This window comes from Ranitomeya variabilis, chromosome 2 (assembly GCF_051348905.1).
Source record: "Ranitomeya variabilis isolate aRanVar5 chromosome 2, aRanVar5.hap1, whole genome shotgun sequence".
NCBI classification, from domain to species: Eukaryota; Metazoa; Chordata; class Amphibia; order Anura; family Dendrobatidae; genus Ranitomeya; species Ranitomeya variabilis.
In genome coordinates, this window is record NC_135233.1 from 841,218,751 (window position 1) to 841,234,954 (window position 16,204).

Below are 16,204 nucleotides of genomic sequence, written 5' to 3' on the forward strand. Positions count from 1 at the left end.
TTCATTGTTGCTGGATATAGGATTCTCATCCCAACATAACTCCATATTATAATTTATCATACTTTCCAATCTTTCATTTATGATATCATGATTGCAGTCTAATTTTTTCATCCTCCTATATTGTGCCTTTGATTTTGTTGTCCTTGTCCATCGTGGTTTGTTTTTAATTGTAAATCAATACATTTTTTATTATGAAGTACAATAAAATTACCATTTCACCTTACAGATGGTTCATTTTCTCAATTTATATTGTAGTTGCATACGACTCTAGTATATGTGCAACAACTGTGTTCTTTATTTTCATGCACACTGTCATTCTTCATTGGTTTCATTAACATAACGCTACACCTCCAAAATCATTCAAGATCCATATAGTCTTTTATTTGTTCCCCAAAATAAATATTTGCACGCAAACACAATAGGTTTCAGTCCTGGGAAGGTTGGTACTGGCGCAAATTCCTGTTTCATTGGATCATAAATCCTAAACCATGGCGGAGTCATCAGAAATAACTAACCAATATTTCATTGGTTTGTAAATGTGATACGACAGAATATAAAACTGAAGGATTAAGATAAGTTTCACATGTCCGACAATCAGAGGCCGAATACAGACCGTCCCTGAGCCTCCTGACCAGAACTCAATAACCCCTTAGCATACAATGAGGCTATTAAGTTCAGCTCTGGAAACTTGCTACTGGTCTGAGTAGATCGCTCTGCAATCGGACCACACACGTCAGATGTGTAAAACCAGTCTAAGAGAAGGGTGTTTTAAAATAAGCCCAGAGCGAGCAGCACCAAAGAACTATGCCACCCAGCATATGCTTCACCCTGATGGTGGTAATGCTTATGTGGAAGGGGCAGTCTACGTAATCCTTGGCAGTCAATTGATATATTTGCATTTTGTGGCACTGAGGCCTTGATGTAAATATGGCCAATCCTCTGCAAGCCACTCCTCATGTTCGTATTCATCACGTACACATGGGCTTTCAGAAGATGTACGGTCACCGTCCACATCACTCATCATCTGAAGATTCCTCCTCTGCTTCTTCCAACCACTGTATAAATTTCTGAAGCTGTTTGAACAAACAAGAAAGTTACCAAAACACTGCAATATACAGAAGTAGTAATAATCTGCAATAGCCTTCCCATCAATACCACACCAGCCAAACCTAAATATAGTGTGTACTATTCCCTCCTCTTCTATCCATCCCCAATCACTCAAAAGGTGGTCATACAGCATGGACATGTATTAGTTAAATGAGACTCGTGGCTCCCCCATAGCTCACTCGACAGAGCTTACATGTGTTTTCAATGGTGACAGCCAATAATTTGTGCAGAAACAAAGAAAAGAATATGATAACCTAATATTCTCAATCCTGCCTTCTTCAGATCTCTGTGGCCATCGGAGGGTTGGGACAATGCACATTAGGCTGGTCACGACAAGAGTGGCTATTTGGTCAAATTTACAAGTATACGGGAATATTAAGTGTGCGTGTCCACGGTCCGTAATCACGGCGCTTTGGAAACCCGCTCTGCCCAAAGCGCCACCCCTTCTGTACGCTCAGTGATTCCGGATGTGTTCATTGCACACATCCGGAATCTCCGCACCCTATGCATAGGGCCCTGTGATTTACCTTCCGCCGACGGAGCATTGCCACAAGGTAAACAGACATGCTGCGTTCTAAAAAGACGTGCCGCATGTCCGTAAACGCAGGGCCGCCGGATGCATGTTCGCAAGCATAGTGGAGATGGGATTTCATAAAATGCTGTAACATCTGGACGCTGCGGCTGTATGCAGCGTTCAATCTGCAGCTAATCTGGATGTAATCCTGAACGTGGACACAAACCCTAAGACTGTAAACTCAACTGGGAATAGCTTCCTTCCTTTGAAACTTTTTCCAAATCTGCAAATACACATTTATGTACCCGAACAGTTTTCCTATTTGTACATTTAACGTTGTCAATCACATTGCACAGCATTAATGGGGTTTTCCACTTTCATCCTTTTTGTAAAAGCTCAATGACAAGCTGTCAATGAGATGTCACTACTGGAGCAGTGGAGACAGCACTGGACCTGGACCTTTATCACCACAAGCATGATTTTTTTTTTCCAAAAAGGTGAGAGGTGAAAACTAGTGAAGAGCGAATATACTCGTTACTCGAGATTTCCCGAGCATGCTCGTGTGTCCTCCTGAGTATTTTTTAGTGCTCAGAGATTTAGTTTTCATCACCGAAGTTGAATGATTTACAGCTACTAGCCAGGCTAAGTACATGTGGGGGTTGCCTGGTTGCTAGGGAATCCCCACATGTAATCAAGCAGGCTAGTAGCTGTAAATCATCCAGCTGCGGCGAAGAAAACAATCTCCGAGCACTAAAAAATACTCGTAGGACCCCCGAGCGTGCTCGGGAAATCTCGAGTAATGAGTATATTCGCTTATCACTAGTGAAAACCCCTTTAAAGGGAATCTGTCAACAGGATCAACCCTCTTAAGCCATCTATATGGGCATGTAGGACATAGGAAGCTGAATAAAATGATATCTGTATATCTGGCATCTGATGTCTTATTCCAGAGATATCCGTGTTTTCTTATATGTAAATGAGCTGTTCCAGGCTATTGAGAGAACACTGCCTGGAAGATCAGCTCCGGAGGCAGAGTTATTTTACACGAAGGGGAGTTACCAGTGTGAGACAAGTAACTAACAGGACAGGAGAAATGAACCTTGTCTTCTCGAAAGGACATTTTTGCTTCTCTCTGAGCTCTGCTGTACTGTAACAATATTACAACCCTGAGCTCCGGAGGCAGAGTTATTTTACACGAAGGGGAGTTACCAGTGTGAGACAAGTAACTAACAGGACAGGAGAAATGAACCTTGTCTTCTCGAAAGGACATTTTTGCTTCTCTCTGAGCTCTGCTGTACTGTAACAATATTACAACCCTGTCTGTCTGTGAGATGGAAGCTGAAGCTGAGAGAAACCTGCAAATGTGTCAGTTATAGTCACACACCACTCTGCAGTGAAATCAGGAGGGTAGAGAGCGGCCATTACATATCACACTGGTAACCATTATGTAATCACATTGGTAACTCCCTCTTCATGTAAAACAAGCTCTGGGGGAAGATTTATCTTCCAGGCAACGTCCTCCCCTAGAGCATGGAAGAGGTCATTTATATAAAGTGATAAAAGATGATTTCTCAACAACAAGACATCTGATATGAGACACACAGGTAGGACTTAGCAGTTTATACCCTGTATGCCCACATTAATAGTTTACAAGGGTAAATATGGTGACAGATTCCCTTTAAAAAGAAGATGTGACGCTATCTAAATTTATATTCAAAATAATAAATAACAACATGGAAACACAAACGGTCTTACTGCTTGTTTTTTACGTAGCTGCCGTCCCTTATCTGTTATTTCTGTTTGTGAAAACCAACGGAGAATCATCTCCTCAGCCAGCACATCCTGTTGGTAAAATCCCATTAAAACCTAGAAGAGGGAAATATTGTGGGGAGTGTTATACTTAGACAAGCATTTTTACATGTCCATACATTTAAAGATAAAAACAAGGATAACAATATCTGAACAAACATCAAAAGAAAGGTACTGTACATCTTGGGTTCTGGTTATGCGCAGATTCCTAACCACAATGGGCTATAACAGGGGTCACTGCTGATCAATTCGGACAAGGTTCCTAGTGACCAAACACTATCCAATATTTTGAAAATACAGAAAAACTTGCAATATTTCAGTTAAACGCCTTAACGTAAAAAAAAAAAAAAACACTTACCGTACTTAAAGGGTTATTCTAAGAATTACAATATTTTCCGCAAAACAGTGAATGCACATTCAGGGTATGTGCACACGTTCAGGTTTTTTCGCGATAACGCTATAAAAAACGCATACATATGCTTCCTTTCATTTAGAATGCATTCCGCAATTTTTGTGCACATGATGCGTTTTTTTCCACAAAAAACGCATCGTGGTAAAAAAAGCAGCATGTTCATTAATTTTGAGGATTTTTCGCGTTTTTTCCGCTATTTTAATGCATTGGGAAAAAACGCGAAAAAAACGCATGCGGATTTCTGGCAGAAATGTCCGTTTTTTTGTCAGGAAATTTCTACAAGAAATCCTGACGTGTGCACAAAGCCTCATTGTTAATATATGGACTAAGCCAAAGCTAAAAAGTTTCTCTCTTGTACCTTGGTGTATTTTTTTAATGTCCATCTGCCCCTCGGTGCATCCAGCTTTCACATAACTGAATGGATGATTCACTTCTTCTAAAACTATATTTATTTCTCAGTAGCACTTGCGTATCCTCACTGCTGCAGATCCCTTTCCCCATCCAGCTTGTGTGATCCTGACTAGCACCACCATGTCTGAGCTATCATTCAGCTTATCTAATGTAAAGGTCAACTTATTTTTCTATGCACTCTAGGCTCATGTACAATATTCTGCCGGACCCATGTTATCTTCTACCATCTACATCAACTGCAGTTTGGTTTTACACCATTAGCTGATTCTAACAGAGCTCAACTGTCTTGCAAGTCTCCACAATGGCAGTGCAAAACTGTTGCTTTCTTCAGACAGTTCAGTAATGTGAAACCCAAATGCTACTCTATTGATGCATACAGGAGAAGATAATCATTAGTCACATGCATCAACAGCAGCATTTGCAATTTCATATCATTGGTCTCCAAGCAGTAGGCAACAAACACTACTCAATTAATCTTAGCCCTTTTATATAGTCCCATCATGCAGTATATCCACCCTGGAGTATATATATATTTTCAACCACTCTATACAGAGCCCCATCCTGCAGTATATCTCTCTTCTCAGACCATCTATATACAGCCCATCCTGGAGAATATTGCTCCACTGAGTCCCTCTAAGGAAGTTAATTATATACAGATCACCCAGATCTAGGCATTGAGAAAAGAAAGCCAGTGTCCAGAAATAAAATCTTCAGATTTATTTTTTTAAATTAAAAACATAAATGGGTCCACAAGCAGGAGATGGCAACATAGCTAATGCGTTTCAGGCACAAGTAGCCCTGAGTCATAGCATGAAAGCAAGTACACGAAAAATGGTTTAAAAATTCTAAAAAAAAGAGTAACATGGTAATTAACATTAATCACATCTGATAAGTAATTAATTAAGCACTCAAAATTACCAACTAGCTGAAACAAAGGAAAAATTAAAAGAACTATGCTAAATAAGGCAAGCAATTCTTTAATAGTGTAAAATAAAATAATGTCATGTAAACAGACCATTAGACGTACAGTCATGGCCAAAAGTATTGACACCCCTGCAATTCTGTCAGATAATACTCAGTTTCTTCCTGAAAATGATTGCAAACACAAATTCTTTGGTATTATTGTCTTCATTTTATTTGTCTTAAATGAAAAAACACAAAAAGAATTGTCCTAAAGGCAAATTGGAGATAATTCCACACCAAACATAAAAAAGGGGGTGGACAAAAGTATTGGCACCGTTTGAAAAATCATGTGATGCTTCTCTAATTTGCGTAATTAACAGCACCTGTAACTTACCTGTGGCACCTAACAGGTGTTGGCAATAACTAAATCACACTTGCAGCCAGTTGACATGGATTAAAGTTGACTCAACCTCTGTCCTGTGTCCTTGTGTGTACCACATTGAGCATGGAGAAAAGAAAGAAGACCAAAGAACTGTCTGAGGACTTGAGAAACCAAATTGTGAGGGAGCATGAGCAATCTCAAGGCTACAAGTCCATCTCCAAAGACCTGAATGTTCCTGTGTCTACTGTGCGCAGTGTCATCAAGAAGTTTAAAGCCCATGGCACTGTGGCTAACCTCCCTAGATGTGGACGGAAAAGAAAAATTGACAAGAGATTTCAACACAAGATTGTTCGGATGTTGGATAAAGAACCTCGACTAACATCCAAACAAGTTCAAGCTGCCCTGCAGTCCGAGGGTACAACAGTGTCAACCCGTACTATCCGTCGGCATCTGAATGAAAAGGGATTGTATGGTAGGAGACCCAGGAAGACCCCCACTTCTTACCCCGAGACATAAAAAAGCCAGGCTGGAGTTTGCCATAACTTACCTGAAAAAGCCTAAAACGTTTTGGAAGAATGTTCTCTGGTCAGATGAGTCAAAAGTAGAGCTTTTTGGGCAAAGGCATCAACATAGAGTTTATAGGAGAAAAAAAGAGGCATTCAAAGAAAAGAACACGGTCCCTACAGTCAAACATGGCGGAGGTTCCCTGATATTTTGGGGTTGCTTTGCTGCCTCTGGCACTGGACTGCTTGACCGTGTGCATGGCATTATGAAGTCTGAAGACTACCAACAAATTTTGCAGCATAATGTAGGGCCCAGTGTGAGAAAGCTGGGTCTCCCTCAGAGGTCATTGGTCTTCCAGCAAGACAATGACCCAAAACACACTTCAAAAAAACACTAGAAAATGGTTTGAGAGAAAGCACTGGAGACTTCTAAGGTGGCCAGCAATGAGTCCAGACCTGAATCCCATAGAACACCTGTGGAGAGATCTAAAAATGGCAGTTTGGAGAAGGCACCCTTCAAATATCAGGGACCTGGAGCAGTTTGCCAAAGTAGTATGGTCTAAAATTCCAGCAGAGCATTATAAGAATCTCACTGATGGTTACCGGAAGCGGTTGGTCGCAGTTATTTTGGCTAAAAGTTGTGCAACCAAGTATTAGGCTGAGGGTGCCAATACTTTTGTCTGGCCCATTTTTGGAGTTTTGTGTGAAATGATCAATGTTTTGCTTTTTGCTTCATTCTCTTTTGTGTCTTTTCATTTAAGACAAATTAAATGAAGATAATAATACCAAAGAATTTGTGTTTGCAATCATTTTCAGGAAGAAACGGAGTATTATCTGACAGAATTGCAGGGGTGTCAATACTTTTGGCCATGACTGTACATCTTTTTAACATGTGTATCCAAAAGGACTCTCTAGTAAACAATTTTCTATAATAACTGCTGCACCCAGGTGGTTTATCAACTCTTTTAATGGCTTGTACTGAACGATCACTGGCATGTACATATCAAAATGGGAAGAGACCACCGAAATGACAACTCCTGCTTTGCCCATATTGGACCAGGATGTACAATTTTACAACTTATACAAAACTAAATGAACAGTACATCAATCATAAAACAAAATATGTACATTTATATTAGAATTATGTCCCGTGACAGTGGATTCAAAAGATTGAGAGGCTGACAAAACTTGACAATTGTGTCGTAAATGGCCACACTTATAACCAATAAATAACCAATAAATAAGTTGTCTGAGAGTAACTGCCCAATTGTAGGTAACTTTCATGCTACAAATTCAACGCATGGTGACAACAAAATTTAGACTGAAAACATTAAAGACGACTGGTATTCTTTAATGATATTACATATTTGTGGATGCTCATGGCTGTGGAGAACTGAAATGAGAAGGAACCGAATAGCCTATTGTTTTTATTGTGAGACGATTGCATGGCTGATCAATTTCTGACGTTAGTCACATGCAAAGCCCTGTGTAGCATCCAAGAAGGAGACGGTCACTGAGATAGTCGATCATACTCCACCGATTTCAGCAAGAAAAGCTGATGTCTGTAGAGCAGTTCCTTTCAGAGTCATTAATTCCCCAACAAAACCTAAGATGAAAACAAAATGAACAAATGCCCTGCAGTAAATGAATAGCAACAGTGCATAAAAAAAACAAAAAAGGTACTTAATTAACATAATTTTGATTTAAAAAAAAAAAACAAAAAACTTAAAAGCCAGCCCACCGCATCAAGGTGACCCTATTCGGGTGGTCCTAACCTCTAGTATTAGATTTTAATATTAGAGGTTAGGACCATCCTGAATAGGGTCACCTTGATGTGGTGGGATGGCTTTTATGGTTTGTTTTTTTAGTCAAAATTATGTTAGGCTACGTTCACATTTGCGGCCAGCGCCGCAGCGTCGGGCGCCGCAGCGGCGCCGCATGCGTCATGCGCCCCTATATTTAACATGGGGGCGCATGGACATGCGGCGCACTTGCGTTTTGCGCCGCATGCGTCGCTGCGGCGCCCGCGTCGGGGCGCAGAGGACGCAGCAAGTTGCATTTTTGCTGCGTCCAAATTCAATGAAAAAAACGACGCATGTGGCGCAAAACGCAGCGTTGTGCATGCGTTTTGCTGCGTTTTTGTTTGCGTTGTGCGCTGCGGCGCCGACGCTGCGGCGCACAACGCAAATGTGAACGTAGCCTTAACTAAGTACCCAATATTATTTTTATGCACTGTTGCCATTTATTTACTGCAGGGTATTTGTTCATTTTGTTTTTAGCTTCGATTTGGGCATGCACACCAACTTATATTCCAGTTCATCTCTTTAGGTTTTAGTTCCCCAACAAGTATACTGTTAAGTTTATGGGGAAGAGAGCAAGAGACAGAATAAAGGAATGCATTAGCTACAGTTTATTTCCAGCAAGCAGACGTTTAAATCCGCTCACTGGGAAAATTACCACTGTACAAAAGATCCAAAAATGAAATGATGATCTGGGGAACATTATAAGAGATTGTTAAATTGTAATTATTATTCTTAAAATAAATCTGGTAAGGTCGTTATCCCCAATGACGAAATGATGAATAAATCATCGCTATAACGGCCATACCAACTGTAGAAAGAATGAAGGGATTAATGTCTGGGAATATGAATTTTGATTTCCACCACGCAACATAAGCAGAGATAGCATGGTTTGTGTGGGCTGATGGTATATTAGGATACAAATGTCAGCAGTAATCCAAAGTATACTGATCAAGTCACAAAACCCAATCCAACTCCTGTAAAACCTGCTTAGTAACTGATAACCCGGAAGGTGAATTAGTAATGGTTGCAATAAACTGTCCACCCAGGAGAAGAGATTGTCATATTCGGGATCTATACCTGATACTACCGTCCGAAACAAGGGAGGAAAAACTCTTGTGGATTTTAATAGATTAGTTTTGCTTATTTTGTCACTTCCTTCTCAGAGTTTTTAAACCACTCTTTGTATACTTGTTTTTATGCTATTACTAAGCGTTTGTTGTACCTGAAATGTGTGTGCTTTGTTGGCATCTCCAGTTTGTGGAACCATATTGGATAACTTTTTAATTTGAAGAAATAAATATGAAGATTATATTTCTGAGCCCATCTATATACAGCTCCATCCTGCAATATATTGTGCCTCTCAGACCTTCTATATACAGCCCCATCATGCAGTATATTGTTCCTCTAAGACCTTCTATATACAGCCCCATCCTGCCATATATTGTGCCTCTCAGACCTTCTATATACAGCCCCATCATGCAGTATATTGTTCCTCTAAGACCTTCTATATACAGCCCCATCCTGCCATATATTGTGCCTCTCAGACCTTCTAGATACAGCCCCATCCTGCAGTATAGTGTTCCTCTTAGTCACCAGCAGGCTTGTAGTTATCTGGTAAGAGCTCTGCTCCTTTCCATAAAATTATACCTCACCGCACATGCTCCATTCTACAAACAGTACAGTTATGCGCTATGCTGCTCGTCCATGAGCACTGGAACTACTACAGGACGGATGCAATGACAACTAAAGGGTAAGTAGAGCCTGGAGGAGCATCTTTAAGGGGGTGATATGTGCCCAAAATTGTCTTGTAGGATCTACTTAAGGAGTAAGTAAAGCTTTATAAAGATTTCTCATATTTCAGCGCCCCTATAATTACAAGCAGATCGTGGGGGTCCAGGTCCCAAGACCTCCACTGATTGCGCAAACCCCCAACCTCCTCCCCACTGAGACTACAGCTCCTGTCTGAGCACTCTCACAGAGCAGGGTGTGGACGCAATCGAAAGCATAGACTACGAAAGTTTAGTTACTCCTTAATAGAATTGTTAATTTACAGTAAAATAGCCATTACATACATTTTAGTGTTATAATAAGAAACAGCAATTCCATCAGAAAATTAGACAAGAGCCTCCAAGTATAATAAAGAAAAGTATCAACTTATGCGACTGGACAATTCCTGTAATCTTTACTTTTATAGGTACCGTATATACTAGAGTATAAGCCGACCGGACTATAAGCCGAGGCACCTACTTTTGCCACGGAAAACTTGGTAAGCTTATTGACTCGAGTATAAGCCGGGTATGCATTGTCCCCTCAACCCTTGTCTACATGCCTCCCCATCCCTGTCCTGGTATGAATGCCTTCCCATCCCTGTCCTTGTCTACATGCCTCCCCCTTCCCTGTCCTGGTATGAATGCCTCCCCTGTTCCGTCCCTGTATGCATGCCTCCCTCTTTCCTGTCTTGGTATGAATGCCTCCCCTGTTTAGTCCCTGTATGAATGCCTCCTCATCCCCCATCCCCGTGTGCATGTTTCCTATTGAAAAACAAAAAAAAACACCATACTCACCTACCTGGGTGCTGGCACTGCATCTTGTTCTGGCCTCTGCCTGCAGCTCTTCCTGTGCTCAGCGGTCACATGGTACCATTCATTAAGGTAATGAATATGCGCTCCACACCTATGGGAGTGGAGACGCGTCCATATTCATTACCTTAATGAGCGGTACCATGTGACCGCTGAGCACAGGAAGAGCTGCAGGCAGGTGCCGTTGGCCAGAACGAGATGCAATGCCAGCACGAGGGCGCGCAGGTAGGCGAGTATGATGTGTGCGCCGGCTCCCTGCACCCGCTGCCCCCCTCCCCCCGCCGGCTTTCTGTACGTGACTCGTGTATAAGCCGAGGGGGGAGTTTTCAGCACCAAGAAAAAAAATATATGTGCTGAAAAACTCGTATTATACACGTGTATATACGGTAATTACCAAAATAGCCATTTTCTTTTAAAGCATGTAATTATTATACTACAGATAGACACATCTTACATATCTGTGAATGCAGTTATGCAATGACATACATTACTAGTGGGCAACCACTTCTTAAATAATGCCTTTAAAAGTGTAAAATATGATAAGCAAAAAAAAACAGATGCACACCTTTCACACTGGTCCCACTGCAGCGATGTAGGTGTTAGACCTCTTATAGTTTGCATGATATTGGTATGCCAATCAGAGGCAGCTCATGCGCTGCAGTGCTCACACTTCCCTTGCGGCCCCTTAATGGCGCCTGGGTAGAAGGTATATGCCATTTATATTTTACACTGGGGAATACAAGAAGGGCTATCTGAATAAGTCAATTTATCTTTCAGTTTGTTACCTTTGCAGTTGCTGCCCAAAGAGGTTCATGATCCAGAAAGAATTCTTCCATTGCACCAAGACAGCACAAGTGGTCAGACGCACGCTTTACGTAGTTTTTAAAAACTGGGGTCCACCTTTTCAGGAGCTGGGTAAATAGAAATTGTAGCTTTATTAAATGCATCATTATTTTAAAACACAATAATTTGACTCTTCTGTATGTTGCCCATCTTTTTAGTTTATAGGATCTCAAAAAAAATGACAAAATGGTTTTCATGAATTTAAAGGGGTCCTCAGGGCCTATTAAAGTAAAAGAGCCACCTTCAGCAGCACTAAGGCTGCATTCTGTGAAGGTGGCTCTTATGTTTATTATCCCTAGGAACGCTGAAATAATGAGTTTTATAAATTTCCCGCCATACCTCTATTGAGTCAGGGAGGTATCTTTTCTCCCCCTGACTCAACCGCCTTGCAGCCGTCCATCATCCCGCTCTGGCCTCAGGGCGCTGCCTCCTCTCTTTGTCGTGACGTCACCAGCGCCTGCGCTCTACAATCAGTTCTCGGGCATGAGCCGTGTGCGCTGCCCGGGAACTTACATCAGGTGATGTAAGGATATCGCGTCTGCGTGTAGAGGAGGCCCCAGATCCCGCCCCGCAGTGTGTTATTATGTATTCACACTGCGGGGCTGGGAAATCTGGCACCTGGGCAGTGGGGATCTCTGGAAGAAAGAGGCAGAGAGAGATGGGGACAGGCGCAGAGATCCACACTGGTGGTTTGTCCACCATTATTCTTAGGAGCATTGCAGACTGCACCTCAACGATGTCATCACTGCTGAGGCTGCAGTAATCAGATGAATCACATGGAGGCTTGTCATCACTGCAGAGCCAGCAGGAACCACTGGAGTGAGGAGAATTGAAAGGATACATAATGGATATTTCTAGATTTTCTCACATTCCTTACTCTTGGACAAACCTATTTTAGTACTCCTGAAACCCCCTTTAAAAGGGAAAGGTATCCATCAGAAATAGGGATTTTTGTGTACTCACCGTAAAATCCTTTTCTCCGAGCCACTCATTGGGGGACACAGGACCATGGGTGTTATGCTGCTGTCACTAGGAGGCTGACACTAAGTTGAGACAAAAAAAGGTTAGCTCCTCCCCTGCAGTATACACCCTTATGCTGGCTTCCAGAGACCCAGTTCAGTGCAAAAGCAGTAGGAGATTAACAATAATATATCACGTAACAATAGAGTATAACATGTCAAAGAAAGTAAAAAAAGAACCGAAAAAGGTAACGAGCCGAACAGGCTAACAGGGAGGGTGCTGTGTCCCCCAATGAGTGGCTCGGAGAAAAGGATTTTACGGTGAGTACACAAAAATCCCCATTTCTCCTTCGCCACATTGGGGGACACAGGACCATGGGACGTCCCAAAGCAGTCCCTGGGTGGGAAACAATACAACCAAATAACTCCGTGTACCATCTGACTATAAATGCGCAACGGCCGCTTGCAGAATACGTCTGCCAAAGGCCGCATCCGCAGAAGAATGAATGTGGACATTGTAGTGCTTTGTGAAAGTATGCAGGCTGGACCACGTTGCGGCCTTGCAAACCTGCTCTGCCGTTGCCTGGTGCCGGATGGCCCAGGAAGCACCCATCGACCGAGTGGAGTGTGCTCTAATCCCCGCCGGGATAGGTCTGCCCCTGACCTGATAGGATTCTTAGATAGCAGACCGAATCCATCTGGCTATCGTGGCCTTAGATGCAGCCAAACCCTTTCTGTGACTCTCCGGGAGAACAAAGAGGGAGTCCGATTTGCGGAAAAGAGCAGTTCTGGAAATGTACCTCCTAAGGGCCCGAACCACATCCAGGGTATGAAGGGCTTTTTCGACCCTGTGTTTTGGCTGTGGGCAGAAGGAGGGAAGAATGATGTCCTCATTAAGGTGAAAAGATGAGACCACCTTAGGGAGAAAAGCCAGAGAAGGGCGTAGGACTACCTTGTCCTGGTGGATGGCAAGGAAAGGCGCCCGGCAGGATAAAGCGGCCAATTCTGAGACCCGTCTGATAGATGTCACTGCTACAAGGAAGGCAACCTTCCAGGAGAGGACAGTTAGTGGGACGTCCTGCAGATGTTCAAACGGAGGTTCCTGAAGAACGCTCAGAACCAAATTGAGATCCCAGGTCTCTAACGGCATTCTGTAGGGGGGTACCGCATGGGAGACCCCCTGAATGAAGGTCCTGACTTGCAAGTTGGCAGCGATCTTACGTTGAAACAACAAAGATAAAGCGGAGATCTGACCCTTGAGGGAACTCAGCGCCAGGCCAGAATCCAAGCCAGACTGTAGGAAATCCAAAATGGAAGGGATTGAGAAAACAAGCGGAGGGCGACCTCGGAGCACCACGAGAAGGTTTTCCAGGTGCGGTGATAGATGCAAGCAGAAGACGCCTTGCAAGACATAATCATGGTGGGAATGACCTGCTGAGAGAAACCAGCTTGAGTTCGAATCCAGGTTTCAACAGCCACGCCGTTAAACGTAGGGCCCCTGAGCTCTGTTGGAATATCGGCCCTTGGCGAAGCAGATCTGGGCGGTCTGGTAACCGCCAGGGAACGTCGGATACGAGCTGAACGAGCTCCACGTACCATGCGCGACGTGGCCAATCCGGGGCGACAAGGATGACCGGAACCCCCTCAGTCTTGATTTTTCGGATCATCTTCGGCAGTAAGGGAAGCGGAGGAAACACATACGGGAGTTGGAACAGATGCCACGGGGATATCAGTGCGTCCACCCAGATGGCCTGGGGATCTCGAGAACGTGCTATGAAATTGTGAACTTTGGCGTTCAGTCTGGACGCCATCAGATCCACGTCCGGGGTTCCCCAGCGAAGGCAGATTTGCCGGAAAACCTCTGGATGAAGTTCCCACTCCCCCGAGGCAAGACCCTGATGGCTGAGAAAATCCGCCGCCCAGTTCTCGACGCCCGGAATGTGCACCGCGGAAATGGTAGAGTGGTTGGCCTCGGCCCAACGAAGAATGTGGGAGACTTACTGCATCGCCGCCCTGCTGCGGGTACCCCCCTGATGGTTTATATATGCCACCGCTGTGACGTCCGATTGAGCTCGAATTGGGTGACCCGCGAGCAGGGGGGCGAAAGCGTCTCAGGGATAGTCTGATCGCTCGAATCTCCAGGATGTTTATGGGGAGCCTCGACTCCCGAATTGTCCAACGCCCCTGGGCGGAGTGGTGTAGAAACACCACTCCCCAACCGAGGAGACTGGCGTCGGTAGTTACCACCAGCCAGCGGATCGGGAGAAAAGACTTCCCCTGGAGGAGAGATGATCCCAGAGTCCACCATGTGAGGGCTTGCCTGATCCGTGGGGACAGAGGGCATGGCCGATCGAGGGATAAGGGACTCCTGTCCCAGTTGTCCAGCAAAGCCTGTTGTAAGGGGCAGAGATGGAGTTGAGCGAAGGGGACCGCTTCTATTGCGGCCACCATTTTTCCCAGGATCTTCATGGCAAACCGGATGGACCGTGGACGAGGATGACAGAGCGTCCGAGCTCCCTGCTGAAGCTCTTGGGCCTTGGACCGAGGAAGCAAGACCAGTCCCCTTGATGTGTCCAGGATCATGCCTAGGAAGGAGATCCGTCGGGCAGGAATGGGAGAGGACTTGTCCGAGTTGATTAACCAGCCCAGGCGCGAAAGAGAATCCAAGGTAATGTGGACGCTTGCTTCGCAGGCCTGATAAGACGGACCTTTTATGATGAGGTCATCTAAGTATGGCAAAACGACCACTCCTCGGGAGTGAAGAATGGCCATGACAGTCGCCATGACTTTTGTGAATACCTTGGCGCCGTGGCAAGACCGAAGGGTAAGGCCGTGAATTGAAAATGGTCCTCTAGGATGGCGAAACGGAGGAACCTTTGATGTGGCGGGAAGATTGGGATATGAAGGTAAGCATCTTTGATGTCTATTGATGCTAGGAACTCCCCTCTCTCCATCAAGGAGATGACCGACCAGAGAGATTCCATCCTGAAGTGCCGTACTTTTACGTACTTTAGGAGCTTCAGGTCCAAGATGGGGCGTACCGTCTCGTCCTTTTTTGGCACGACGAAGAGGTTTGAGTAAAAACCTCTGAATCTCTCGCGCTCCGGAACCGGAACGATGACCCCGCTTAGGTGTTGGGATTCGATAGCGCAGTGAAGGGCGCGAGACTGAGCTCCCGAACTTGGGAGACGAGAGGGAAAAAACCGTGCTGGAGGGGAGGCGGAGAATTCTATTTTGTAGCCAGAAGACACCAGATCCCTGACCCATTCGTCGTGGACGACGGAGAGCCAGACTTGCTGAAAAAGAAGCAGACGTCCGCCTACTTTGGAGGTGTCGACTGGAATAGTCCCCGAGTCATTACGAAGGGAATCTGGCAGGCCTGGACCCTCTGATTCTTGGTTGCCTAGGCTTTCCTCGCCAGCACTGATTCGGCCTGAAAGAAGGTCGAGAGTCTCTGTCTGTGCGTGCGGATTGTTCTGATCTGGATGAGGCGGCGGGATTGGACCAGAATGGGCTACTGCTGAAAAGCAGCTTTGGGCCTGTGTTGCGGGAGGAACTTGCTCTTTCCTCCTGTAGCGTTGGAAATAAGCTGGTCTAGTTTTTCTCCAAAAAGACGCCCGCTCTGAAAAGTAAGGGAAATCAGAGACTTTTTTTGAGGAGGAATCTGCACGCCACTCTCTGAGCCAGATAGCTCTCCTAATGGTGATGGCGTTTGAAGCCGCAGTTGCTGCACAGTCCGCTGCGTTGAGAGACGCATACATCATATAATCTCCCGTCATGGCAATTTGTTTGGCAAGGTCCGCCACCTCAGACGGAAGTTCCTGTTCCTGAATGGATTTTGGAAGGGCATCTGCCCAGAAAACCATTGCCTTGGCAACCCAAGCCACAGCGAAGGAGGGAGATAGAGAGGAACCTGAGGCTTTGTACACTGAGCGAGCTAGAGAATCTAGCTGCCATTCTGTAGGATTCTTAAATGGAGC

The 16,204-nt window shown here is 44.4% G+C and overlaps 1 protein-coding gene across 1 annotated transcript in view; it reads right to left on the reverse strand.

Moving 5' to 3' along the window:
• Positions 1 to 359: 359 nt before the first annotated feature.
• Positions 360 to 16,204, reverse strand: part of EIF2B5 (eukaryotic translation initiation factor 2B subunit epsilon) — a 33,908-nt gene continuing 18,063 nt past the window's right edge. Inside the window, exons 14-16 of the mRNA XM_077290142.1 lie at positions 11,208 to 11,333; positions 3,377 to 3,487; positions 360 to 1,073 (exon numbers count right to left, since the gene is read on the reverse strand). Of these exons, the coding sequence (XP_077146257.1) occupies positions 1,014 to 1,073; positions 3,377 to 3,487; positions 11,208 to 11,333 (297 nt within the window). The 3' untranslated portion in view covers positions 360 to 1,013. The remainder of the gene's footprint in view (positions 1,074 to 3,376; positions 3,488 to 11,207; positions 11,334 to 16,204) is intronic.